General features: G+C 46.0%; 1 protein-coding gene across 2 annotated transcripts in view; it reads right to left on the bottom strand.

Annotated features, from left to right (window-relative positions):
* The window catches only part of DPYS (dihydropyrimidinase), a 481,134-nt gene that overhangs the window by 30,228 nt on the left and 425,050 nt on the right, over positions 1-25,856 (bottom strand). For both annotated transcript variants that reach the window (XM_085605116.1, XM_085605115.1), the window contains exons 7-8: positions 12,774-12,916; positions 5,370-5,577 (exon numbers count right to left, since the gene is read on the bottom strand). In XM_085605116.1, the coding sequence (XP_085461242.1) occupies positions 5,370-5,577; positions 12,774-12,916 (351 nt within the window). The remainder of the gene's footprint in view (positions 1-5,369; positions 5,578-12,773; positions 12,917-25,856) is intronic.

Here is a 25,856-nt window from a genome sequence, read left to right as displayed (position 1 = left end):
ATCCCTATTTATCTCTCTTGTCAGTAGACGTTTGAGGATGATACCACCACTGGAAGAACTTGTGCAGTAGGATTGCGACCCCTTATGAGCCTCTGGATAGCCATGCATGGAAGACTAGGTCATAATCAAACTGGCCAAGGAAAGAACAGTGTGAGCCTACACAGTGGGTTTCTTGGAGCATGACCACCTCTGGGTAAAAGCATTATATTTAGCGCAATACAGTTGATCTCTTAATACTGTCAAGGAGACAGTTTACGTTTCAGGAAAGGATCTTAACAATTCGGGCTGTGCTGCAAATTGTTGGACCAGTCCCTTCCCCTAAAAGAAGCTTCATGGTCCTCAAGGGGACAGGCTCAGTGGAGTCGTAATATACCTGGTGTTTAGGTTAGTGGTAGATGCCTGGAAAAAATAAGTCAGAGCAACAAAAAAAAAACAGAACAAGAACCTATCCCCCCAATTGCGCCCCAACCCATACTTCCCAACCCTGAAGCATCTGTCGACCCACGTTTAAACATAAAGAAACTTGTAGGGGGTCTTAGAACACCTCTGAGACTCCTGGTTGCCCAATTCAAGGACAGCACTTTCGGCGAATCTCCATATAAAAACATAAGACACCCTCTACATCCCCTCTCCTGCTCTGAGCAGACCATAAGCAATTATAGCTAGTAGGGTATCTCACTGTGTTGTAGCAAACCATCCTCATTTCCCCATTTCTGTTGCTTCGTTGCCCTTTCCCAGGCTTGTTCTGGAGTGTCAAAGAAATAAGTGGACATATTAAATATTACTTTCAGGCGAGCCAGGAAGAGGAGCACATATTCGTTTTTGAGAGCCTGGAGCTTCTATTTAATGTCCTCGAAGGAGGTCTGCATTGTTGGACCGGCTGGGTATAGTCCAGGAAGATCATGATCCAGGCATTGTAGAAGTGCACGTCTTGGTGATCTCTAAACTCCTGGAGGATGACATCTCCACCTCGGTTACTGAGGATGTGCACAGTCATGGGACGGGGTGGCCCCTGGGAGGCATCTTAGCCTGGGACTGATGCGCCCTTGCCACCATGAAACAGCGAGACAGCCTATCCGATCTGGCCCAAAACTGGAGCCATTCCTCCAAAAATAAATCCACAGTAGGGAGCTCAGCCCCTTCTGGAAACCTAATGAGGCACAAGTTGTTTCTCTGGAACCTGTTTTCAGTGTCCTCTGTTCATTCTGCCAAAGCAGCCATCGCAGAGAGCAGTTTGGAGACCTGGCATTAAAGGGTTGTTACCTCATCTTCATCCCTGAAGACCCTGGTGGAAGCCTTCGCCACCCTGTCTGACTTTGTGATGGTCATGGCAATGGAAGGATGCATCTACCCAGAACTCATCCACTTTGGTCCCCACTGCTTCCCTGGAGTCTTAAATTGCTTTGAGGATGACGGACAGGTCTGTGTGTTGTGGCGTGTTACCCGAGTGGAGAGGTGCCTCTGTAAACCCTTGGGTATCTTCAGTAGGTTTAGTGTATTGGCCCATTTTGGTTTGGGGCGGCTTTGGCTGTGGGGGGCTGGTCTCACCCCATTTCCAGTTACAAAGCAATGGCTGCCCCGGAAAGGTATAGTCACACCCTACTGGCCCGCTTGTCTCCATGTCAGCATGATCATTCAGTGTTGGTTGATGCGCGCTGATCTTTGTAGAATCTTAGTTGTGGTTCAAGGCCTGATGTAGGCTCGGTGGGGGATTCCAGGCTTTGATAGTTTCTCACTTTCATGCAAGCAGCACAGAGCAAATTAGTGGGTGTTCTGTTATCTTTTAAAGCACAGGATGTCTCTCGGAGGGGAGAAAGTACCCATGGAGAAACGGGGTGATGTTGGGAGTCACCCCAGCCTCGGCAGTTCAGCGGTAGTAATGCTTGGGTCCTACAGGTTCTCTCTGTGTCAGATGTTGCTCTGTATAGCCTCTGGGGAGCAGGAGATCGGTGGCCACCATCTGTATGTCTGCCCCTGGCCACACCACTAAGCGGAGGTGCGCAAGCTGCGGGGCCCACTGTAGTCCACTAGGTTCCAGTTATGGTTTCAGAGGGCTTCACCCGCCCCGCCCAGGCCATGCCGGTCCCAGGGTCTGTGTCAGTTAGCTGCTGTCAGTGGTTGCCTATCATCCGGGGCCACAAAATGCAGCATAAGTGTGGGTGAAAGCGGTCACTAGGGGTCAGTTTCTCGGTTCTGTCCAGGAGGCCAAGCAGTCTGGGTCGCTTTGCACCACCTCAGCAGCACCGCTACCGTGTGTGCCTCAGTCTAAGTGGGGCCCACTACATAGGTCACAAATCCCCGTGGGTCAAGTAATCATGCAGCATCAAAGGGGGGTAAGGGCCACCACTACTGCCCCAAGAATAGGCCACGGTCAGGGATGCTCAGGTGTAGGGGGGTGCAGGGAGGCCTCAGGCAGCCAGGCTGTGTCATTCTACCTGCGGGCTGAAGGGAGCAGATCGCATCGCAAGGTTGGTGCCTTAACATGCACCTTGGTCCTCACATGTCGCAACGTGGGGGAGCTGCTGTTTTAGCAGGCCACCTGGGGCCCTGTCAGTGCGGAGTTTGGCATCTCAGAGCTGCGGCAACTGGCAGGTCGACCCCTGAAGGCAGGCCCCGGAACTGGTGAGGCTGGCTGACAGCATTGTCAACAGGCGCTACAATACAAGCCTCAACTCACTGAGTGTAGCAGTCCAGAGGCCGCTCTCCATGTGTGCCTCCGTCTGTGTAGAGCCAGAGGATCGATGGGCCGCAGTTTTCAGTAGCCACTATGCCACGCTTTCGATTCTCAGTGCGAGGGCAGTCGCCACCTTGCATTAGGCACTCCGCTGGAGTTGCTGCACTTTAGCGTCTCCGTGTCCCCGCCTCGGCCACAACCAGGGTCCACCGAGCCCCGAGGGTGTGCCAACAATGAGGAGAGATCGGGGGAGTTGTTAGATTGTGCTGTCGGGGAGGATGTTGGCTGAAACTTACTAGGCTACGGGAGCTGGTCTAAAGCTCTACCACCATCTTGGCTGCCCAGAACAATTTTGATCCTTCTTAAATATCCACTTCCTACCTGCTGAGCCTTTATCTTCTTTCTCTCCTCTTTCTTACATTCATGCCCCTACCAATCCTTTCCATTGAATGATGAAACCTTTTCTATAGGAAGGAAAAATACATTCTGAACGTTCGATCGAACAGGCATTTTTCTGTCATTCTACTCTGCTCCTCTTAATGCCCCTCTGACCTTTCCTTCTCTCGCCAGCTCTGCCTCACTGTTATGTATTATATTTACTTTTGTATTATATTGTGTGCTTTATAGATGTATACCTTACTTGTGTAATGTGTAGTGTCCTCGCTCTTTCCAGCGCATGCTCCTCTGGTTCCAGCATCTTTTCACTGGGCCCTCTGGGGCAGTTGCTGGCTTGAGGAGTCCTGGGCAGGACATGTGGTGTGAAGCTGCATTTTGGTGTTTCAACTGAACAAACTTTTCCTTGGAAAATTGAAGACTCGGACTGTACACTCCCTCACCCTTTTTCTTGCTCTCATAAAATCTCCAACCTTTGAAGCAGTGAAACACAGAACAGTTTAATTTTCCCTCTAAGCTCTTGTTTCAACAACTGTCTTTAAACAGCTGTGCTTGTCTATATGTTCCATGTAAATAAGGTTTCAAATGTTGGATCATAAAGCACTGTAACACCTTGTTTACAAAGAAGCGCTACATAAATACGTAAACAATAAGAGTAAATGTTCAGTGTCAAATGTGAAGGATGAAACCTAGAGTCAGTTGTGTGGGAATGATGAGGGATACCAGTTAGAAGCTATGAAGGTGATTGTTGAGTAGGATATACGCAGAGGTCAAGACTGTGGGTGTGTATCATTGGCGTACTTATACAAAATGCAAATCTGTAATTTACGTATTAATCTAAAGCAGCAGTGAACAACAGCTGCTCGCATTCTGTTATTCCCTTGTGTAATGGACGCATTTGCATTACATTTTTACCACTAAGGGTGCCTCTTCAAGGGTGAAATGGCATAATTTTGGGAGTTTGGCATACAAGCGTAACATAAAAATCACAAAAGTATGAAGATTTCTCCGGCATAACTGAATTTTCTCCTAGGCCTAGACAAGACCTCTACCAAAGTATTTGGAGGATTAATAAATGGATTGAAATTACTGTTCACTGATGTTTGGATTTTGGGCATAATGAACAAGTAGATGGAAGAAAGGGGGTTGCCTATGGCTTTTGTAGAACAGGCTTCTCCAGCGAGTAGCTTGTGACCTACTGGGAGCTCTCTAGCTACATGTTGGTAGCTCTCCTGTGAGCCTTCTAGATTAGAATTGTTTGCTTGGTTGAATTAATATACTTATACCAAAATTGAAAAGTGTGCTTTCGAGATGAAAATGTGTGTATTTTGTAGGGCTCACAAGTGGATGTTTGGTGGAAAAAGGATGAATATTGAATTCCAAGCTTCTAATCGTTGACTTGGGTTACAATAAACATTGTTATTTCAGTTCCAAGATACCCTTCAGGATGAATGTGTACATCACAAATACATGTCATGTTATATTTAAAGCTGATCTTTGAGTGATAAATCATTCTGTGTTGTGGAGACTTATTACAACTTAGCGCACTACAGCTATGGCTGTTTTGTACCAATGATGAGGTATTCCAAACCGATAAAGCCATTCTTACAGTCCTGCTGTCATCCCTGCCTGATGCATTGGGGTGATGACTGCTGATGATCTTGCATGCGTGCCCAATAATGTGATCTTGTATGATGTGGTCACTAGAACAACACTGATAACATTAGTAGCTCACAATGACTTTCACTGAACATAAGTAGCTCTTATTACAGAAAGGTAGGAGATGCCTGCTGTAGAATGTATGTATGGCATAGAAAGTTTACTATAAAGTGGAATATTTACTTTAGTTTAGGTATTTGCTGCCCAAGTCATCTCCCTACGAGGATGTACTCCTCTTGGGGAGTAAAATGCTCACGTACTTTATCTGGTCATCTTTGTTATTGCCACCACATTGCATAAATGAGGCAGGGCAGTCTAATGAACATTTCAAGGTGTAAGGAATATTTGTGTGTGTGTGTTTGGGGGTGAGATTTGAAATGTGACGGGAAGATACTACTTTTGTATAAACTGGCATACTGTAAACATTTTCCATTTGTCTGACGTCTTTAAAGTCCGAAATAATGATGTAGTGTCAGGAAGGTATTCCTCAGTCACTGTTGTAACAACCAACAAAATCACACCCAGGCACAAATAAATATTATCGGACAATTTGAGGCACAAAAAAAGTGTCATCAAGCAATAACATGAAAGACAAACTGCTGTATATTCTAATCTCTGAAATAATATATTGTAAATAACTGACCTCATCTCTCTGATTCATTCTTTTGTAGACATAGTCAGCGAATGGCGGGCGCCCAATGTATTTTCCGTGTCCTGCATCAACGTTGAAGACTCCTCTCTCATACACCACTCTGCCTCTTGAGATAGTGACCAGAGGCACACCATGGCAAACCATTCCTTCAAACACATTAAAGTTAACAGCTTGGTGGTGAGTTTTGGCAGAAATAGTCCTGCGGAGAAAAAAGAACATGTCTCCTCAGCGGCTAAATCAACAAATTATGCTTCTTATTTAATTGAAGATCATTACCCTCCAGAGGTTGAAGGGACATTGACAGTAAGGATGTCCCCATCCTTGCAATGGTACCAGATGAGTCACTTTAGTGGTGCTCTCATTACTCAGATTGTCCCTCTTTCAAGGGAGGTCTTGGTGATGGTGAGTAGGGGTGAGACATAGTCTCCATGGAGTGTTTTAATGAAGGATGAATGTAAGGCATCATCTTCATAGGTGGTGGTTGGAAGGGAGTGTAAACCAGGACTTTAAAAGACAGGGCTTTGGAGGATGAGCACTGTGGGATGCAGCGGTGAGGAGTGGTGAGAGTCAGAGAAGAAGCGGGTTTGTTGTTGCCGAGGTACTGTCGGCTCTTTTGTATGTTTTCACTAAACAGTTAGTTGACAGCATTACACTTGTCTGTGAAGTGTGATATAGAAGGGCCAGGCAGGGTGTTGATGCACTGCATGAACATTTTGAAGGTTGATAACATAATATAACTATAACGTAACCAGAACATAACACAACACACCATAAGAAAACATAACATGATTTATGAAGAGGCATACAATCGCCGCAACCAAATACCCTTTCCTTACACCGCACTGTATGTTCTCCTAGCGCAGTGATGTCCTTCGGGATCAATGTTGTGCTTTCCAAATACAAATACAAGGCTGTGAAAGGTTACATAAGTACATGCTTGGGCATATCAATAAATGAGTGTTTGTATGAGAATGTGTTTTCATGTCTGATGATGTGTCTGGACAACTAAAGCAGTGTCTGGACATCTGAATCTCCATCTAAAAATAGGAGGCTGAAGATACTTTTTACATTTACATCTCCGTCAAGTTGGTCCCGTTGTCAAATCATTAGGCTTCATCTTAGACCAAAATTTATGAACGCCTTCCCGCATTTACAGACTTACTAAATCAAACTCCTTCAAACGTCTCATAACAAAACTGAAAACCTCCATCCCTTCATCAAACTTGAAAACTGTCATACAAGGTCATCCTCCCTGCTGCATCAGGCCTGGTACAACAAGCATGACAATCTAAGCATATCATTGCCAATATGATTGATCCTACCTGGCCATTCATCTCAACAAATTCTGCATCCTGGGAAGAATGAGAAACACTAAGAGCAAATCACGCCTACTCCTTGAAATCCCACTTGCGGAAAAAAGAAAAAACACCCCAAAAAGCCTTGTCCTGTCAAGTTCTCAGACTCTGGAACCACTTACCTGAAGATCGATGACTCAACATCAACCTGCTCGGTTTCCACAAGCACCTGTAAACTCACCTTTCTAGAGTCAGACTTAAAGTCTAACCCTTCACTCATACCTGATGCTAAACAAGTTCACTCTCTCTGTTATATTGTAAATTTTGATTTCATGTGAAGCGCTCTGTTGCCCTTGTGTGAAGGTCCATTATATACAAACAGATTTGAGAAAATAAATTGCAACAAATCACAAAATAAAAAAATGTGACTTTAACTTGGCATGTCAGAGTTCACCTAAGCCCAGGATGGGTTTACCAGGCTTTTAAACTGCAACAAGACTGTTCCTATGCATTTGATGATATACCTAGGTTTATGATGATTGTGTCTGAGCATAACAATGTGTGCCAAGGCATACCTGACAGTGTTTGGGCATTTAGTACTGTGACTGTGCATTATGAGGTGTATATATGAAGGTGTAGTGGAACATTTGAAACTTCACCTGTCATATGATGACTGTGTAGCCGGCCTTTGATCTAGAAAAGTCACGGCCGCACCCTGTGGTAGCACACTAGTTAACATATGTTAAATCAAATATCCTTTAATACCTTTTCTTAATTTTATTAACCTTAAACATACTATGCTTTAATTACTAGAGTAAGTCAAACCGGATATGAAGTGCTACTAAACATCTGCTAGGATATCAATGTGCTGAGAGCCATGCTGCTTGGGTGGAATCAGTAGAGCAACCAGGTCTTGAGTCTCTTCTGAACTCCTGAAGAGAAGGTGAGGTGCAGAGGTGGAGGGAGAGGCTATTCCAGGACTTTACGGGGAGGGAGGAGAATGAGCATCCTCCACGGTTGCTTTGGTGGAGGTGAGGGGGGAGGTGAGCAGAGGCAGTGGAGCGCAGGTGTCGGGGTGGTGGAAGCTCAGGCTGTTTTAGATATATGCTGGTCCTTGAATGCGCAAGACTATGTAGGCATCGGCAAGCATCATGAATTGGCATCTTTTGTGGATGGTATGCCAATGGCGTTTCTGATGTGGGTCCATTTGGGGAAGTCGAGGATGCGTCTGGCTGGCTGAGTTCTTTATGGTCTGCAGTCTTTTCAGGAGGTATGTGGTAACTCCAACATAGAGTGTGTTGCCTTAGTCCAAGTGGTTGGTGACGAGGGCTTGAGTGACGGTGCACCTGGTGACTGGGAGCCATTTGAAAGGAGCATGCAAAAAGTGAGGAAGTAGGCAGTGGAGACTGCGTTGATCTGGGTTTTCATGGTGAGTTTGCTGTCCAGGATGATGCAGGGGTTCCAGGTATGGTCTGTAGGAGTGGGTGAGGCACCTAGTTTAGCGACCACCAGGAATCGTTCCACTGGGAGGTGCTGTTCCCGAAGATCAGTAGTTTTGTTTTGTCTATGTTGAGTTTGAGGCAGTTGTTTTGTATCCACTCAGCAATGCTGGTCGTGCACAAGCAGAAGTTGGCCCTTGTGGTGGATGCGATAGGGAGCGAATGAGCTGGGTGTCGTCTGCATAGGGGATGATGTTCAGCCCAAGGGTTCTGACAGTGTTGGCTTGGGGCATCATGTAGGTGTTGAACAGAGTAGGGCTGAGGGATGAACCTTGAGGGACATTGCAGATGATGTTCTTGTGTCCTGAGGTGAAGGGTGGAAGGAGGATTCTCTGTGTTCTTCCAATGAGGAAAGATGCGATACATTTGATGGCGTCCTTTTGGATTCTGATCTGATGAAGCGTCTCTATCAGGGTGTGATGGGACATGGTGTTGAAGGCTGCTGAGAGGTCAAGACGGCTATTTCTCTATTGTCTAGAAGGGTTCTAATGTCGTCAGTGACTAAGATCAGGGTGGTTTCAGTTCTGTGGTTCATGTTGAATCCGGATTGGGAAGCGTCCAGAAGATTGTTGTTCTCCAGGCATTCCGTGAGTTGGCTGTTGAAGGCCTTTTCAATGACTTTGGTGGGAAAGGGGAGCAGGGAAATGGGCTGGCATTTCTTGAGCTCTTTGGGGTCTGCGGGCAGTTTCTTGAGGACGGATTTAACTTCATCATATTTCCATTCTTCTGGGAAGGTGGTCGATGTGATATATGTCAGGCATATATTCGATTCTTCCATGAGTCTTTGACTCATTGATATCGTGGACATATGAAATGGCCCACGCGTTGATTAACCTCATATTTCTACCACCGCACTATTAAATGCAAGTTATGGGATTATCTTTGCGGTTTTTGGTGAGGACTTTGGAATTTATGGTCCTTACCATTATAAGATGGCCGCCATTATTACTAGCTTTTTGGCCGCGTATTTTTACATCGCCACCCGAATATTATATCAATAGCATAGGATTGTTTCAAAGGTGCTACACTTTTTTCTATTTCTTGTGTTTTTGCTGTTCTTGGTTCATATTTTGTAACTATTTATTATTTTGATGGACTACTGGACGCTGTATGTGTTTCTTCACGATCATCTTTAAAATGTCATTCATAGCCAGTTTGGTGGATTTGGCTCTTTATTAATTCAACAAGGCCGCTATAATGTTGGGCCATATGTGTGGACCCTTTCATTTTGATTATGAAATTTATATAAATATCACCTATTATTGATTTTCTTTGCCATTACAAGATGGCTGCTAATGTTGATACAATATGTGGGCCGCATGGAATGACGTTGCAGCAGCCTAATGGGCATGATTGCATCTAATTGATGAATTGCGTGTGGTTATATGACAAGGTGCCGAATCCCACACACGATTGCTGTTGAAAGCCCGAGGAGGGTAACGAGACGATTGAAGGTAAGTAGCATTTGTAGGGGGTTTATAGGACGGGTTGACCCCAGACGCGGTGTGGCATTGTTTCTCACATGGATTCCAAGAGGATAGGTTCCACTGTATTGTATGAATAGCGCATCGTAAACTTTGTCCTTGTTTTTCCTTTTATTTATTTAATAATATTTGAGATTTAATTAACATATTTGAGCCTCTCGTTGGCTGGCCCTTTTACTATAGAGGATTACAACTTTTGGGGCTGAAACTTCATACGGGATAGCTATACCATCTACAATCCTGATTCTCATTGTTGCTTGCAGTGTTATATGTTAAACGCGTAGCACCCCTTGACTTAACTGCTTTCGAACCTCATAACCTACCCAATATTTGAATTTCCTTTCCATAGCCTCATTTTAAATAAATACTACATGATAAGAGCCCTGTATACTTAGTCCTTGTTTTTTCCTTTTGCTTATTTCATAATACTTGAGATGTATTAACATGCTTGAGCCTCTTGTTGGCTGGTTACACATTTTCACGAGGCTCCTTTTCTTTAGATGATTTCAATTGTTTAGGTTTAAACTTCATACAGGGTGGCTGTACCATTGGCAATGCCGATTCCAATTGCTATTTGTGGTGTTATATGTTAACATGAAGTACCCATTGCCATAACCCCTTTTGGTCCTCATAAACAACCTAATATTTTAATCTCCCTTCCATAACTCTATTTACTATGAATATTTGTTCCTATTATATTGGCATAATTTCATTGATCTCAATTTTTCCCGACTGATTATGTGTTCTTGATTGTGAAGTTATAGTATGCGTTGCCTCTTGACTTTTTAGTGCTATTCGGTCAGATTGACATTATCATTTAATATTCAGCAATAAAACGCATGACACTTAGGTAATGGGTAAAGTGAATGTTTCAGCCTTGAATATGTTTGTATAATACAATATATTATATGATATATACCTTTTATACTATATCATTTTTATTTGATGATATCAATTTTTAGGTATCAATGACAGGCAAATAACCCCGTTCCCGTACTTATTGATTTATTTTGTGAGTTTTATACAGCTCGAACTCGACCCGAAGGTATCGGGTATCAGAGCGCTTTACATGTTACAGATGGACACATTCATTTTTGTTAGGCAAGTGGAGAATAAGTGATTTGCCCAGAATCACAGGATGTTGAGCGTCCCTGCCGAGACTGAAACCCAGTTCCCCAGTTTCGAGATCGAACGCTCTAGCTGGAAGGCTACGGACTAAGCCATTGCGAAATATTTCTGGAACTTACTTGACCTGTTCCAAGAAGGAAGTACATTTATGTATCTATTTATATATCGAGCAATTGGAACAAACTTAGAGTTATTTATGTTGAGGAAAATTAATATTCTGTAAACACGATATATATGATGTATGTTTGGATTCCCTATTGTTTTTTTTTTAATTCTGTGTTTTTGAAATTTTTCCACATTGTGGATGGGGGAATTTAGAGTAAGTTGGATGAAGTCTGAGATACACGTTATGTAAATGATGTTCATGGTAAACACGTTATATTTATCTTAATTTACGCTTTCATTAAAACCATTAATAGGTGTAACAATGCATTTTATAACATTATCTTTTTAGTAACACTGTACCAGGTATTTAGAGTCATGTTTGGGAACTTAGTTTTAGTTATAGAGTGGGATTGCCACTTAGTGCTTTGTTGTTTTGTTATAATTGTCATGCGTTTTACATGCATAGGGTATGCAGGGTTTTCCTTCTGATACGGTGTTATTATTCAAGCTATACTGCTGGGTGTTATTTGTGACTTGTTCTTTTTTGTCATTTGTTTGTTGTTATATTAGTGTCATTTTATATGTGCCAGTTATATATTTGTACTTTGGTGTTTGTTGAGATCTGTTTTGTTTGTTTTGTTCTTTTTATGTTTTTTTATTCTTTATATGTTTTTTTAATGTTGTTTACAGCCCTGATGAAGTTCAAAACTGACATTTTGAATGAAACACATTGGCTGGATGGTTTATGTACACTCATGGATTTCTTGTGAAGAAGTATATATAAAAAAAAGAAGAAAAAAAGAAATACAACAGAATATTTATAAATACTGTCTGAACAATTATTTGGAGGAGAACACTTTCCCAGTGCACCATTCCATTCTGAACACGATGTGATAGATGTGTTGAAGATGGTTGTGAGCTTGTTGCTGATAGTCCTGCTTCTGAGGTTGCGTGGGTGCTCCTGAATGGATGTTGTGCATGACGGCTATGGTGCTCTGTGTGGTGAGCTGGTCCCAGGCAGTATTCCGGTGGTCGGAGTTTGCGTTTATGGGGGCGAGGATGCTGAGGATGTCTGAGGCGGAGGGTTAGGGTTTGAAGTGTTTGTAGATGGCGGAGATCTTGTCATGGAAGAAGTCCGCCAGGATGTTGCAGAGTTCTTGGGAGGGGGTGATAATTGTTCTGGTTGCTGAGGGGTTGGAGAACTCCTCGAAAATGTTGAAAAGTTCTTTGCTGTAGTTGGAGCTGGCTTCGATGCAGTTGGTTAGGGCGTTCTTTTTATCACCTTCAGGAGTCAGTGGTAGTGGCTGAGCAATGTCTTGAAGGTGGTGTGGTCTGTGGGTTTCTTGCTGGTGCTCTATTTCCTTTCTAGTTGCTTGCAATTTTGTTTTGTGGCTCTCATTTTTGAAGTGTACCAACTGGCATGTTTGGCAGATCTTTTGAGTTTGGTGGGTTTGATGGGGCGACTCTGTTGGCACTGACAGTGATACACTTGGTGAAGTTATTGACAGCCGGTCCTAGGATCGTTGTGGTGTAAGGGTTGGAGGTGTTGAAGGCGTTGTCCCATTGGCTTTCGGATACTTTGTTCCAGCTGTGGTGTGAGGTGCTGGTGGTTTGGTGGCGGTGCTGGGGGCTGCTTTGATGGATAAGTGGACGACTGAGTGGTCCGTCCAGGTGAGCTCGGTGACATGGCTGTATGGTTAGCGGTCATGTACTAGCACTTGGTATAATGCCACGGCCAAATGTCATGTGATGGCATGTCCTGTAATGTTGCCATTGAGAAGTGGTCAAAGGGCCTTTCACTTCACTTCTGCAACAGCAGGTATTTTAGTGAATTGATGTCACGATACGAGATGAGTATTTTAAATTGTTTAGATTGGTTCTTACCTTGTAGCTACTGGATCCCAAATAACAATGTCAGCATCTGATCCTTTAGCTATTCTCCCCTTCCTGGGGTACATGTTAAAGATCTTTGCTGCAGTAGTGCTTGTAACAGCAACAAATCTGTTTTCATCCATTATGCCACTGTGCTGAAAATCATAACAAAATGAAAGACCATGTTACTTAAAAAATATACAGCAGACTTTTAAAAACTCCAAAAAATTAATTCGTAAATTACACCACTTCTGCTAACTCTTTTGTGAAATGGATCACATCTCTTTCACTATACCACATGTGTAACAATATGAAATCTTACAGGATGAAAAAATATATCAGCAATACATCAAATGTTTATGCTATAGGTAAAAAAGTAATGTGTTCATAAACGTAGGTTATTGAATATGCTAATAGGGACCTCGACATGGGGAATTTAGCACCTTCTGACTTCTGATAGAGGCAAAACACATCTTCAGTAAAACCCCATCAACACATATTTTTAACGGGGATGAGCACTTAAAACAGAATTTTTCTTTCCCTCCAATTACAGTTGACCACTTAGCAGGAAATACGCAAATGTAATTTAAAAGACAGCAAAAAAAAAGAAAACATGAAACGTATAGTGATGCAGAGGACCAGTAAGTAACCTGGGTGTATTGACTTTGCATGGGGCATCTCTGCATCCTTAATGATTTAAAAGCCCGGTGTCTGCAACTTGGTGGCCCATTACCTCCTCGTAAGACCTCCCCATCACAATCATTACCATTTGAGCAATAGCTCCTCCCCAGAACTTCCAAGCAAAAACTCCTTAGCCCATCCCTATCCTCCAGGCCACTCCCACATCCTGTGGCATATAACCCATGACCAATGTAAGCACATCCTGTTCTTTTTTTCTGCGAACTACTCCTTGCAAGACTCTAACTGATTACAGGTGAGTGTGTGGTGATCTGCTATAGCGACCGTTGTGTGTGTATTATGGGTCAAGTCCCTGCTATAGCGGGACTGTGCTGTCAATTTTATGACTCACCTCCTCTTGCCCTCGTAGTTCTTTTATAGACCTGGTGTTTCAATGGGTCCCCTCTTCTGGGTATGATCCCCCACTGTAGCGGGGACCACCTGGGGTGTAGGGGATTTGTTGAGCGTGTTGCTGTGCTTTCAAGGCACCCCTGGGGCATGGCAGGATGACCCCTCCTCTTGCTGATGGCGCCTGCAAAGCACGGCGCTGGCTTGTTGCCTACGGCTCCATAACTGCGATCAGGTGCGAGGCCGGTCTGCGGGAGGCGGTGGTAATCGTAGGGAGTACGTAATTAGGCATTTTGCCGTCTACCGCTGACCTAGGCAAAGGGCGGGCATTAGATTGGAATGTGTCACTGTGGCCCAGTGGGTAAAGTCTCTGACTCTTATGCAAAAGGTTCTGTGTTCAGATCCTGGTGTTTCAATGGTTGTGGTACGGAGGCACTTATCCAGGAAAACTACGGGCTATTAGGTTTGGCATACCAGGGCGTGTTAATTACTGGTTTCAGGGGTTAGATCCCTCGGAAGTTTACCTGCATAGAGGTTGCATCTGGTGCTCTGCCTTGGGCCCTTAGAGCCTGGGCCAAGTTAGGTCATTGGTTTTATATGATTTAGGAGACGATGATTGGTTGTCTTCTGGATTGGCCTCCAGGCCTGGTGGTATTGGCTGGTTTCGCTGGGGGCTGCCTGGGATTGGCCCTTACTGGGTCATATTTTGATTGGTAGTTATAGGTATATATAAGACAGTGTGTGCTCTTCTGGCCATTGTTCATCATGGATGGGAGGCCGTCAGGAGAAGCAGGTGGTGGTTGCTGGGCCTTCCACAGCGCCTTCCTTGTCAGATCTGCAGAATATTATTGAAGCCGCGGTGGGAGCGGCCTTTTTAGCTCAGGAATCCAAGGGACCTAAGAGGCAGAAATTAGATGCCCCGGCTGTCCCTGATCCTGATGAGGAGTCGAATGAGGAGGTGAAGGGTCGTTTTGTCCAAGGGGCTGACCTCCACAGTATTCTGCAGCATGTGTGGGACAATTTGGGGTTCCCAGATCCCTCGAAGGGTGATGAGTCGGAGGAGTTTTTTGCCAATTATCATCATCGGGAGCCTGAGTGCCTTCCCATTCATAAATCTGTGAGGAATGTATTGGAAGGGGTATGGGAAGATATTGACAAGCATACTTTTCCCAGGTTTCTGGCTAAATGATATCCTTTGCAGGGGTTCTCGGAGGAGTTTCCGCCTGTGGTGAAGGTGGATTCCCTACTGGTGGGACTTGCATCCCAGAACCTGGTAGTTTCCAAGGATTTGGTTCCCTCTGATCCTGGGGACAAGAGGGTTGAAGGGGCTTTGAAGAGGTCCTTTGCAGCCTCTAACCTTGCTGTTCGTTCTACAGCTTACACTAGCTACCTGGTTCAGTCTCTCCTGAAGGACTGTCATGGTATTTCAGAGCAGCTCTTACAGGATGAGGACCCTTTTGAGTCTTTGACAATGTTGGAGCAGCAATTGCGCTTTCTGGCCGATTTGTCCTTCGATTCCCTTAGTGCTGCGGTGGCTGGGGCCTCGGTGGCGGCTAGGAGACAGTTATGGCTTAAACCTTCGAAAGCGGAAACGACGCAGAAGGCTGCCCTCATGAAGATTCCTTTCACAGGCTCTAAACTCTTTGGGGATCCATTGGAGACCTTGATGAAAAAGACGGCGGAGGACAAAAAGTTGTTAGCTCCAGTCCACTCTTCACAGAAAGGGAGGTTTTCTGGTTATAAGGGGGCTTTTGGGTAGGCGCTTCAATCTAAAATGGCCACCCAGCCCTTTCGTGGAAGGGGACGTGGCCAGGGTGTCCCTTCCTTCCACAAGTCCCGGGGTCAGCAAGGTGCCTCCACTTCTTCAGGACCTTACAAATCATAACTATGTGAGGGGTTCGGAAGAGACGCCGGTTGGGGGTCACCTCAAGTCTTTTTTCCGGTCTGGGAAAAGTTCGCTCTGGATCAATGGGTCCTGCGGATTGTCAAGCTGGGTTATCAGATCGAAGTTGGAGTTCCAAAGGAGGATTTGTTCCAGGCTACCTCTGTTCCCGGATCTCAGGTCAAGTGTCGGGCTCTGTTGGAGGGGGTTCAGGACCTGGCTTCCAAAGGGGCTGTGGTAAGGGTGCCTGTGAGTCAATAGGGTCGGGGATTTACTCGATCCTGTTTCTGATCCAAAAAACAAATGGGAACTCCTGTCCTGTTCTGGATATGAAGGCAGTGAATTTGTACATTCCTCATCGGTCCTTCAAAATGGTGTTGCTACAGACGATTCTGCCCTTCCTGTCCATGGGGGATTTCCTGGTTTCTTTGGATCTCAGGGACGCCTACTTCATGTGCCGGTTCACATGGCTTCCCAGAGGTTTCTACAGTTCTGTGTGGGTGTCGATCATTACCAGTTCTAGGTATTGCCATTTGGGCTGTCTGTCTCACCTAGGGAATTAACTAAGGTGCTGGCACCCTTGGTGGGGTTGTTGCATGCTTAGGGGATCCAGGTGTTTCCTTACTTGGATGACTGGTTGATCTCTTCCTCTTCTTTCCTTAAGGATCAAGCACATACCCAGTAGGTTTGCCGGCTCCTTCAGCAGTTCGGGTGGATTCTGAACTTGGAGAAGTCCCATCTGTGCCCCACTCTGGAAATGCTGCTCATTGAGGGGGTCTGCAACACCAAGGTGGGGAAAGTTTTCCCGTCAGAACCTCGCAGAATGACTCTGGTGTGAGAGCTGAGGAAGGTGTTGGTAGCCCAGTCTTCCACGGCTCGACAGTGGTTATGGGTTCAGAGGTTAATGTCTGCTACCATATTGATTGTTCCTTGAGCCCATTTGCACTTGTACCCCCTGGTGAATCATGTTCGGGGGCATTGGAGTCTGGGTCTCAGAATTACGAACAGTTGATTGAGGGTGTGTGGAAATTGCCAGCGAATTGTCCTGGTGGATGGAGGATCGTACCCTCTTGCAAGGCTCTCCCTTTGTGTCCCAGGAGAGGTTGGTGCTGACGACAGATGCCAGCAAGCTGGGTTGGGGGGCAGTGTTGGCCCAGGAATCTGTTTAAGGGATCTGGTCAGTTCAGGAGGCAGAGATGTCTTCAAATTGGAGGGAGTTGACTGAGACTTGGCTGAACCAAGACTCTCAGCCAGACCTGGCACAAGCTATCATCCCAGGGTACCAGATAGCACGCGCAGACCGACCTAAGGGCAGAGGTGGCGGCCTCGCAATTATATACAAAGAAGGCTTCATCTGTCGTCACTTATCGGAAGATATTGAGGACTGCGAAAACCTCTCTTTTGCCATCGAATTCTCTCCCAACGCCTGCTTCACCGGCATTCTCATCTACCGCCCTCCCGGCCCTATAGGACAATTTAATACTTCCTTGCTCTCTGTGACCTCTCAGTCGGCTGTCTCCCCGTCCAACTTCTCCCTACTTGGAGATTTTAATATTCATTTTGACAACGCACTAGACCCGCCGGCACAAGAGACTAAGTCAAGCCTGGCTGCATATCAACTCGAGCAACGAGTACCATCTGCCACACATGAAAAAGGACATCTGCTGGATCCTATTTTCAGCAACTGTGACCAACTTGAAGTGGGAAACATAACCAGACTCCCCTGGTCAGACCACTTCTTAATAGCCTTCAAATGGACCACAAGCAAACCACCCTCCTCTTCATTTACTATTAGGAAAACCCGTAACTGGTCCAAACTCCCCACTGACAACTGGTTACAAGCTCTAGGTACCATGAAACCCTCCCTTTCCCAAGACCCAATTGCTAATAACAAGAAATACGAAGAATGGATAACCACCTCGCTGGACCAGGTCCTCCCAGAATACGCACCCAAATCTAAGAGACATAGTAAAACAGCTCCCTGGTACACAGAAGAGCTCAGGAACCTCAAACGTCTCTGCAAAAAACAGGAGAGAAAGTGGCGCACCTCATACAACCCTGAAGTAAAAGCCACATACAGGGAAATGATCAGGAACTATAAACTGGCTATTAAATCGTCGCAAGCTGCCTTCTACAACCTTAAAATAACTACGGCAAAATCTAAATCCAAAGAAATCTACCGCATAGTTAACTCCCTGATCAAACCCCCGCCCCCAGTCACAGATAACAATAACTCTCCAACCAAATGCAATGATCTGGCGGAATTCTTCTTCCAAAAAATTAATAAAATCTACCTTTCCTTTCCCAATCCCCCCTCCGACTCCCCTGGCCAGAACCTGCACCTGACTTCTAATCCATTCAAGTGCCTAGACTCTTTCCCCTTGATTACTTTGGAAACCGCACAGACATTGGCACAAAAAATAAAATCTGGCTCCCCGTGCGACCCCGCCCCCCCAGGCCCACTGAATCTTGCCAATATTGCTATTCTCCCCACGCTCCTGGAGCTCATGAACTCCTCCATAATCAGTGGGATAGTCCCTCCAACATGGAAGCATGCTATGGTGCGGGCCCTGCTGAAAAAACCTTCTTTAGACCCAGCTAATCCCAGCAACTATCGTCCGATCTCGTTACTCCCCTGGGCATCGAAAATTCTGGAGAAACATGTCAATACCACCCTGACAATGTTTTTTGAAGAAAACCATCTCCTCGACTCCTCCCAAACAGGCTTCCGTACCAAACATGGAACTGAGACGGCGTTACTGGCTGTGACTGAGGAGGCAAGACGGCTCCTGGATCGGGGAGGATCAGTGGCAGTGATCCTCCTCGATCTAAGTGCCGCATTTGACACGGTGCATCACAAAATCCTGCTAACTCGTCTTGCCAACCTAGGAGTGACCGGAGATGCCCTGACATGGTTCAATTCTTTTCTGTCCAACAGAACCTTTCAGGTCTTCGATGGCACATCACGCTCATCCACTCGTCCCTTGGGATGTGGAGTCCCCCAGGGCTCCTCCTTAAGCCCTACGCTCTTCAACGCTTACATGAGGCCACTGGCTGAGGTGGTCCGTCCGCATGGTGTAAAGATCATTTCCTATGCGGACGACACCCAGCTGGTGGTCTCCCTGGCAGAGAAGAGCGGCCTCCAGGCACCACCAGACCTAGCGGCCTGTCTGGAGGACGTAAAGAAGTGGATGATGAGCTCCTGTCTAAAGTTGAATGATGACAAAACTGAGCTGATGATCCTGGGCACAGCCTCCCCCGTCTCCATAGAGCCGAGCTGGCCGTCAAGCATGGGAGTGGCTCCACCCTCTAGAGATAACATCAAAAGCTTAGGGGTCTGGCTCGACAAGTCTCTGAGCTTTAACACACAGGCCACTAAGATCTCAGCCACCTGTTTTGGCCTCCTCAGAGTGATCAAGAAAGTCCTTCCCCTCCTCTGCTTCGAGGCCAAACAGATAATTATACAAGGCCTTATCCAATCCCGCTTGGATTTTAATAACGCCTTATACCTAGGAGCCCCGGATTACACCCTACAGAAGCTCCAACGCACCCAAAACTGTGCTGCCAGAGCACTGTTGGGCATCCCCCGGAGGACCTCAGTGAGAACCAGCTTGAGGACCTTGCACTGGCTACCTATCAGGGACAGAGTAAGATTCAAATCGCTCTGCATTGCCCACCAGACTTTCTGGGAAACGGGCCCAGACATCAACCGACCCCTGATTTCTCCCTATAGGCCGAATAAATCCCTCCGCTCTTCTACAGCATTCCTGGCTGAGATCCCCAGAACTCGCAGAGTTAGAGCAGGAGGACGCTCCTTCTCGTATAACGTCTCCAAACTCTGGAACTCACTCCCTTTGCAGCTAAGAAACAACCCCAACCTGACCACTTTCCGTAAACAACTAAAAACCCTGCTGTTTAATGCTTAGCTAGTAACCTCAGGAGGGTCCCATCTGTTCCAGCGCCTGGACGCCTCAGGGCAGCTGTAGCGCTTTATAAATCTAATTTTCATTTCATTTCATTTCATTTCATTTCATTTCAGTTGAAGGCGGTGCGGTTGTTCTTGACTCATTTTCTTCCTTGGGTCCTGCAGCGGGATGTGCTGGTGTGGTTTGACAACACGGTGGTGTGTTATGTCAACTGCCAGGGGAGTGCGAAAGTGGCTTCCCTCAACTTGTTAGCACCACAGATTTGCCAGTGGGCAGACTTGAACTTGTCTCTGAGAGCATTGCATCTTCCGGGGGTTTTGAACTCGGAGGCGAATCGACTGTGCAGGTTGTTTCCCTCCCTGTCTGACATGCGCCTGACGCAGGAGGTGTTTGGGGGCCTGATGGAGAGGTTTGGGGTCCCATTGGGGGACCTGTTTGCTGCCCCGGGGAATGCCTTGAGGGAGAGGTTTTGCTCTCTGGTTCAGTTGTTCTCGGTTTGGAGAGTGGATGCGCTCTCCTTTCGGTGGGAGCGGGGACTGATGTATGCCTTTTCCCTGAATGCCTTGATTCCAAGGGTCCTACTGAAAGTCAAGTTGGATCACACCTCAGTTGTGCAGGTGGCTCCTGCTTGGTCCCGGAGGCCTTGGTTCCCTTTGTTGTTGAAGTTGGCGGTGGGTCCTTGCTGGTGGTTTCCAGTGGTTCCTTGTCCCCTGTCATTTCCCCCTCTGTCCCGGGATTGTCTCGTTCGCTTACAGGCAGCGGGTTGGCTGTTAAAAAGGATGAACCTGGTGGCTTTGGGGAGTTATCCTACTGTGGCTCAGTTTATCCAGCTGTGAGCCTGTGGTTCCGTTGATGTACTGGGTATTGCGGAGTTGTTTCCTCCATTAACCCATGGTTAAGTCCTTTGCACCTGCTTGGGATCTTCCATTGGTGTTGAGGGGTTTGCAGTCTGCTCCCTTTGAGCCTTTGGGTGAGGTTTGTCTGCATTTTTTTACGATCAAGGTGGTTTTTCTTGTTGCTATTACCTCGACCCGGAGGGTTGAGGAGTTGGGATCCTTGCTTTGTTCTGAACCCTTTTTGCCTTTTTTTCCGGATTGTGTTGTTCTCCAGCCTGATCCTTCCTTGTTTCCAAAGTCCCTTCCTCTTTTCAATGCTCGGAGGATCTGGTTTAACCCATGTTCTGTCTTGATCCGCTTTCGGAGCATGAGGTGCGGCTGCACTGTTTGGACATTGGGTAGGCTTTTTAGGTCTACTTGGTGCATACTAAGCCTTTTCGTATGGTGAATTCACTTTGTGTGACCTTTGGCCTGGCTAGTCAGGGTCTGAACCCTTCTGCTGCTACTCTCAGGTGATGGCTGAGGTGGGCTGTGTGGGGCGGCATATGATGCTTGTGGCGTGCTGGCGCCTGGGGTATGGCTGCTTCCTGAGATTGTTTTCAGGGGGCGTCTATGGCTGAGATCTGCAGGGCAGCTTCTTGGAGTGCTCCTCACACCTTTATGTCCCATTATCGTTTGGTAGTGGGTGGGACAGGGTTGGCTGGATTTGGGGACACAGTGTTGCATTCTGTTCAGGTGGTGTGACTTTCTGCTTGTAATAATGAAGTCTAATTCCTGCTCTCTGCTGAAGCCGATTCTTGCTTTGGTATCTGCTCATAAGGTAATTACTTTGACAGGGAGGTTTGACGAGGAGGTAATGACCGGTTACTTACCCGTAATATTCATTACTCCGAGTCATACACCTCCCCGTCACAGTCTCGGTTCCCTTCCCTCGCTCCCTGTTCGGCTTCTTGTGCTTGGGGGTACAGGATGGGCTTCCTTTGGTGAAGGGTTATATGCCACAGGATGTGGGAGTGGCTGGAAGGTAGGGATGGGCTAATGGAGTTTCTGCTTGGAAGTTCTGGGTAGGAGCTATTGCTCATATGGTAATGACTGTGACGGGGAGGTCTACGACTCGGAGTAATGAATATTACCGGTAAGTTAATGGTCATTCACCCATCATTCAAATGTGAAGCCTTGACACGTGCTAACGAATCCATTTGCCTTACTATGTACTAAAATATTGTGGTTCTGTGCCTCTCTCTGTCCTTGTTGTAACAACAGAAACCCAGCACGCAAGTATGGGATCATAAGGAACACACTTGCCCTCAATACAAGAGCAGCAGTAGTAAAGGGAGGTAAAATCCATTTCCACCTGCGTCAGATTTACCCTGCCACTTGTCATGTATGCCACTCTGATGATTTTATCCTGGTTGTGAAAAGTATGCGAACGACAACTAGTAACAGTGGAGGTTCTCTTATTGACAATGAACTGCATGCTGTGGCTCTCTGCTGCACCCTGGTGTCATACTGGAGAACTTCATCTGCTGTCTACAAGAACTGAGACTTCCGTTCGACACGTTATTCAGTGAGGGGAGCTGTTAAAGGGAGAATGTATTTCCCTTAGAGAAACAAGGTCATAATCTAATATCCTCTCAACTGTGCGATATCCTAACTAATAATCCACACTCATTTATGTCTGGAAGAAATACCTGACACAATCTGAGACTTACAGCCTCATTACAAGTGACTCGTAAAAATGAAGGACAAATTAAGCCACCCTGGGGAAATACCGCCACTGCTCTGATTGTGGAGAGGGTTTGTGCCCACTCACAAATTCTGCCATATGCAATGAGGGATAACATGCATTTAATGAGCCTCGTAGATGGGAGCACCTGCACGTTATTCCCTTTTGCGCGCATTTAGCCCGTGCAAGTCCCTCCAGGTACAAGAACAACATACATGCCAACATTTCAGAAGAGCAAAGTGGGAGATCTCTTTACAAAAATCGGGAGAATGGGGCCTTGAATCGGGTTATTGTCATGGGCTTTGGAAGTGCGAAGCTGCAGGATCGGACATTTGAAAGGCAAATGCACGTTTTTTTCTTACCTTTCAGAAGCATAGAGTGCAATGGTAGGCAGAGAGAGGGTGATGCAAGTCATCTGCACTGGCCTGGCAGGTAGCTGGCAGTGCATATGCCAACCTCCTGCATTTCCCCCCCTCGTCCCCCCCTGGCAGCCTGGGCTGAAACCGCTTCCTGGGCACACACACAGCCGCCCCGAGTACTTCACAGGTCTTTAAAAGACCATCTGCTTGTTAGTGGGGCTTTGTTGGTTTTTCACCCCTTCTAGAGCCCCTGCATCGTCACTCTGACTATTGCTGGAAGAATTAGCACGTTACACAATACCAAGCCCTGTCAGCTGAAACCCCCGAGGAATCGGGTTTTTGCTTGCAGGAATCGGGAGGCGGGAGACTAGCCTTCAAATCGGTAGTCTCCCGCCTGAATCGGGAGGGTTGGCATGTCTGGAACAAGTACATGAACACATGTAAAATAAGTGTAATAGAGCAGGATTCAGGATCAGAAATTCTACGCGATAACTGCTTCTTATTTTAATTTTACTGTGTGACCACGAATGACGTCGTTCTAAAACGACACTGTACGTTGTAGCATTTTGGAGCCTCTCATCAAAGATTCCTAAATTAACCTGTATGACCATTCTAAGTAGTTCTTCCCATATAGTCTTGTTTTCTCTCTGTCTATACTTAGGAGAGCAGTTTTACTAATATTTCAAGCCATGTTGCGCAGCCAGGGTTGGAGTGGGATGAAAAATTGGCCCGGGCACCCAAATTAAGTGGCCCTCAACTGCAGTTCCCAACCATTCATGTCGAAAAAGGTGATTTATTATTTTGCTTTTCTAGTCAGATTTTTTTTTTTAAATTGCAAAGTTAATTAAAACTTTTGTGTTTTTTTTTCCTCTCATTTCATTGCACAGTATTTGAATGAAACTCCTAACTTCAATTCGAGAAAACTGGCAGCAGGCACCTGAGACTGGTCTGTCTGGTCATTGTGACCTGCTGTGGGGACAAATGCCTCCTCTGCACACCGACGACTTGTTAAATGCACTGCTCAAAAGACACACTGCTCTCAAAGGCTCACTGACACCTCCGGGGCCCCCGGTGGAAGGAGGTGCACCACATGATGCGCGTCCCCCTGAGGCCCTATTGTCATTCTGCAAATAACAATGAATGGGCCTAATGTGTGGCTCTCAGACTCCCCACCACCTGAAGCTGCGGCTCTATGGGGAACATCAGTCCAGGTGTATGGAGTTGCTTGATCCACAGACAAAAAGAATCCACTCACAAGCTGGCCTCTGCCACAGGCCCTGTCTCGCCCTGCCAATCCGGCCCTGAGCGCAGAACACCGAGGTTCCTTTGCTGCATTGCATCAAAGGGAGAGTGCAGGACAGGGCCAGACCTACCAAGATAAGGCACTGCTGCTCTCTTCCCAAGCAGGGGCGCATAATTTAGCTGCCTTGTACCACGCACACCCTTTGCGCCTCCCTGTAAGGTTGTATGTTAGTCTAGCATGTGTTATTTATCCATCCAGTACAAAACTCTATGTTAGACTAATTTTAAAGGCTTTTCCCGCAATACAGAACACATGAAAACGGTTGGATAAAATAGAACTTTTCTACTACTTTGCGTCTGCCTCAAGGAGATATATTTTGATGCACAGCCCTGTCTACAAATGTTAATAGATAGTGCCTTGCTTAAAACAAGCATTTGCAATGCAATAGGTCCAGGGCACAAGTCCTAAAAAAAGAAGTGACGAAAGGAAGTGACGTCACGAAAGGTGGCTTGCACCATCAGACTCATTATCTCCCCTCGCTCACCCCTTAGATGCGATTGCATCAGAGAAGCCAGCGCGTGAGCAGCATTCTGAATGAGCTCCGATCTCGCGCCAGAGAGGACAAAGAGTGAATGTGTGGCTCCATTTGCTCCAGTTATCGAGCTCCTGGTAAAATAAGTGGGGGGACGCCGTCCACTCGCGTGGTACCCCGACTCGAGCCCTGAATAGGTCTTAAATTTGCGAGAGTTAGAGCGATTGGTATTGTAAATGTCAATGTCTTTATCTATGTGTTTTGGTTTAGGGTGGAGTGGATGTATGTTATTTGGAATGAAATTATGTGTTTTGAATTGGAATTGTTAGTTTTCGGATTGTGTGGTGTGTAGTTTATTTGTGTAGTGGAATTATTATGTGATATGGTGATTAGATAGGGGTAAGAGCTGCACAGACCAGATAGGAAGGACGATAGAGAGGGATGGGTAGTTTGTGCATGAAGTGGTGATTGAAGTCTAGAAAGAGGAGCAGGAAGAGTAAGTGAAAAAGAGAGAAAGAAGGGGAGAGCAGGCTATAGATGCATAAAGAAAGTACGCAGAAGTGACCCTAAGAAGCGGAGGACAGCGTGGGTTTCAGGGATGGAAATGTTCAAAAGGCACGTGAAGGAAATTGAGCTTGAAGACCTGAAGTGAACTAATAGGAGAGTGGAAGAAAGAGTGCGTGAAAGAACGAAAGAGGTGTGTGAGAGAGAAAGGGATGAGAAGAAGGGGCACCCAGAGGGTGGAGGGGGCGCAAGGTGGTACAGGAATGTACCATGTGTGAGTAGGCAGTATAGAGAGGAGATAGGAAGTGTGAGGGAGGGTTGAGAGGGGGTAGTGGAATTGCGATATGAGAGTGGGTAGTGGCAGTGTGATGAGAGGGGAAGTGGGTGTTGAGTGATGCTGAGGAGATGTTGTGATGGTGCTGAGTGATGTTGAGGTGGTGCAAAGTGATGCTGAGATGATGCTGCGCTGGTGCTGAGTGATGTTGAGGTGGTGCAAAGTGATGCTGAGATGATGCTGCGCTGGTGCTGAGTGATGTTGAGGTGGTGCAAAGTGATGCTGAGATGATGCTGCGCTGGTGCTGAGTGTTGTTGAGGTGGTGCAAAGTGATGCTGAGATGATGCTGCGCTGGTGCTGAGTGATGTTGAGGTGGTGGTCATTTACCAGTTCAAAATTGCTGAGGATCATAACCTAGAAATTTAAAAACATCTTTCATTTACATATTGCAACTTGCCTAAGTGCATAAAGAATGTAATCGAGTGACTAGTAATGTTGGTGGACAACAATGAGAATATGACTACGAAGTGTGTTCTACATGCCATGTGAACTGCGCATAAACTTGCATCCAATCAGAACTTAGAAAAAAACACTTCAGCTTCGTCTCATAGCGTCACGTTATAGCACCACATTACATTATGGCTTTTAAAATCTTTGTCTGCTATTTGAAATGTTAGAATTAAAAAACCACGGCCTCTTTACATGTATGTTGTAATGAACCTTGAAGATACATTCTAAGTGCATCCTCATATCCCACCGACCTAAACATCAAACAGGACGAATCTAA

Source organism: Triturus cristatus, chromosome 5_1 (assembly GCF_964204655.1).
Source record: "Triturus cristatus chromosome 5_1, aTriCri1.1, whole genome shotgun sequence".
Lineage (NCBI taxonomy): Eukaryota > Metazoa > Chordata > Amphibia > Caudata > Salamandridae > Triturus > Triturus cristatus.
This window is presented reverse-complemented; position numbering and strand designations above follow the sequence as displayed.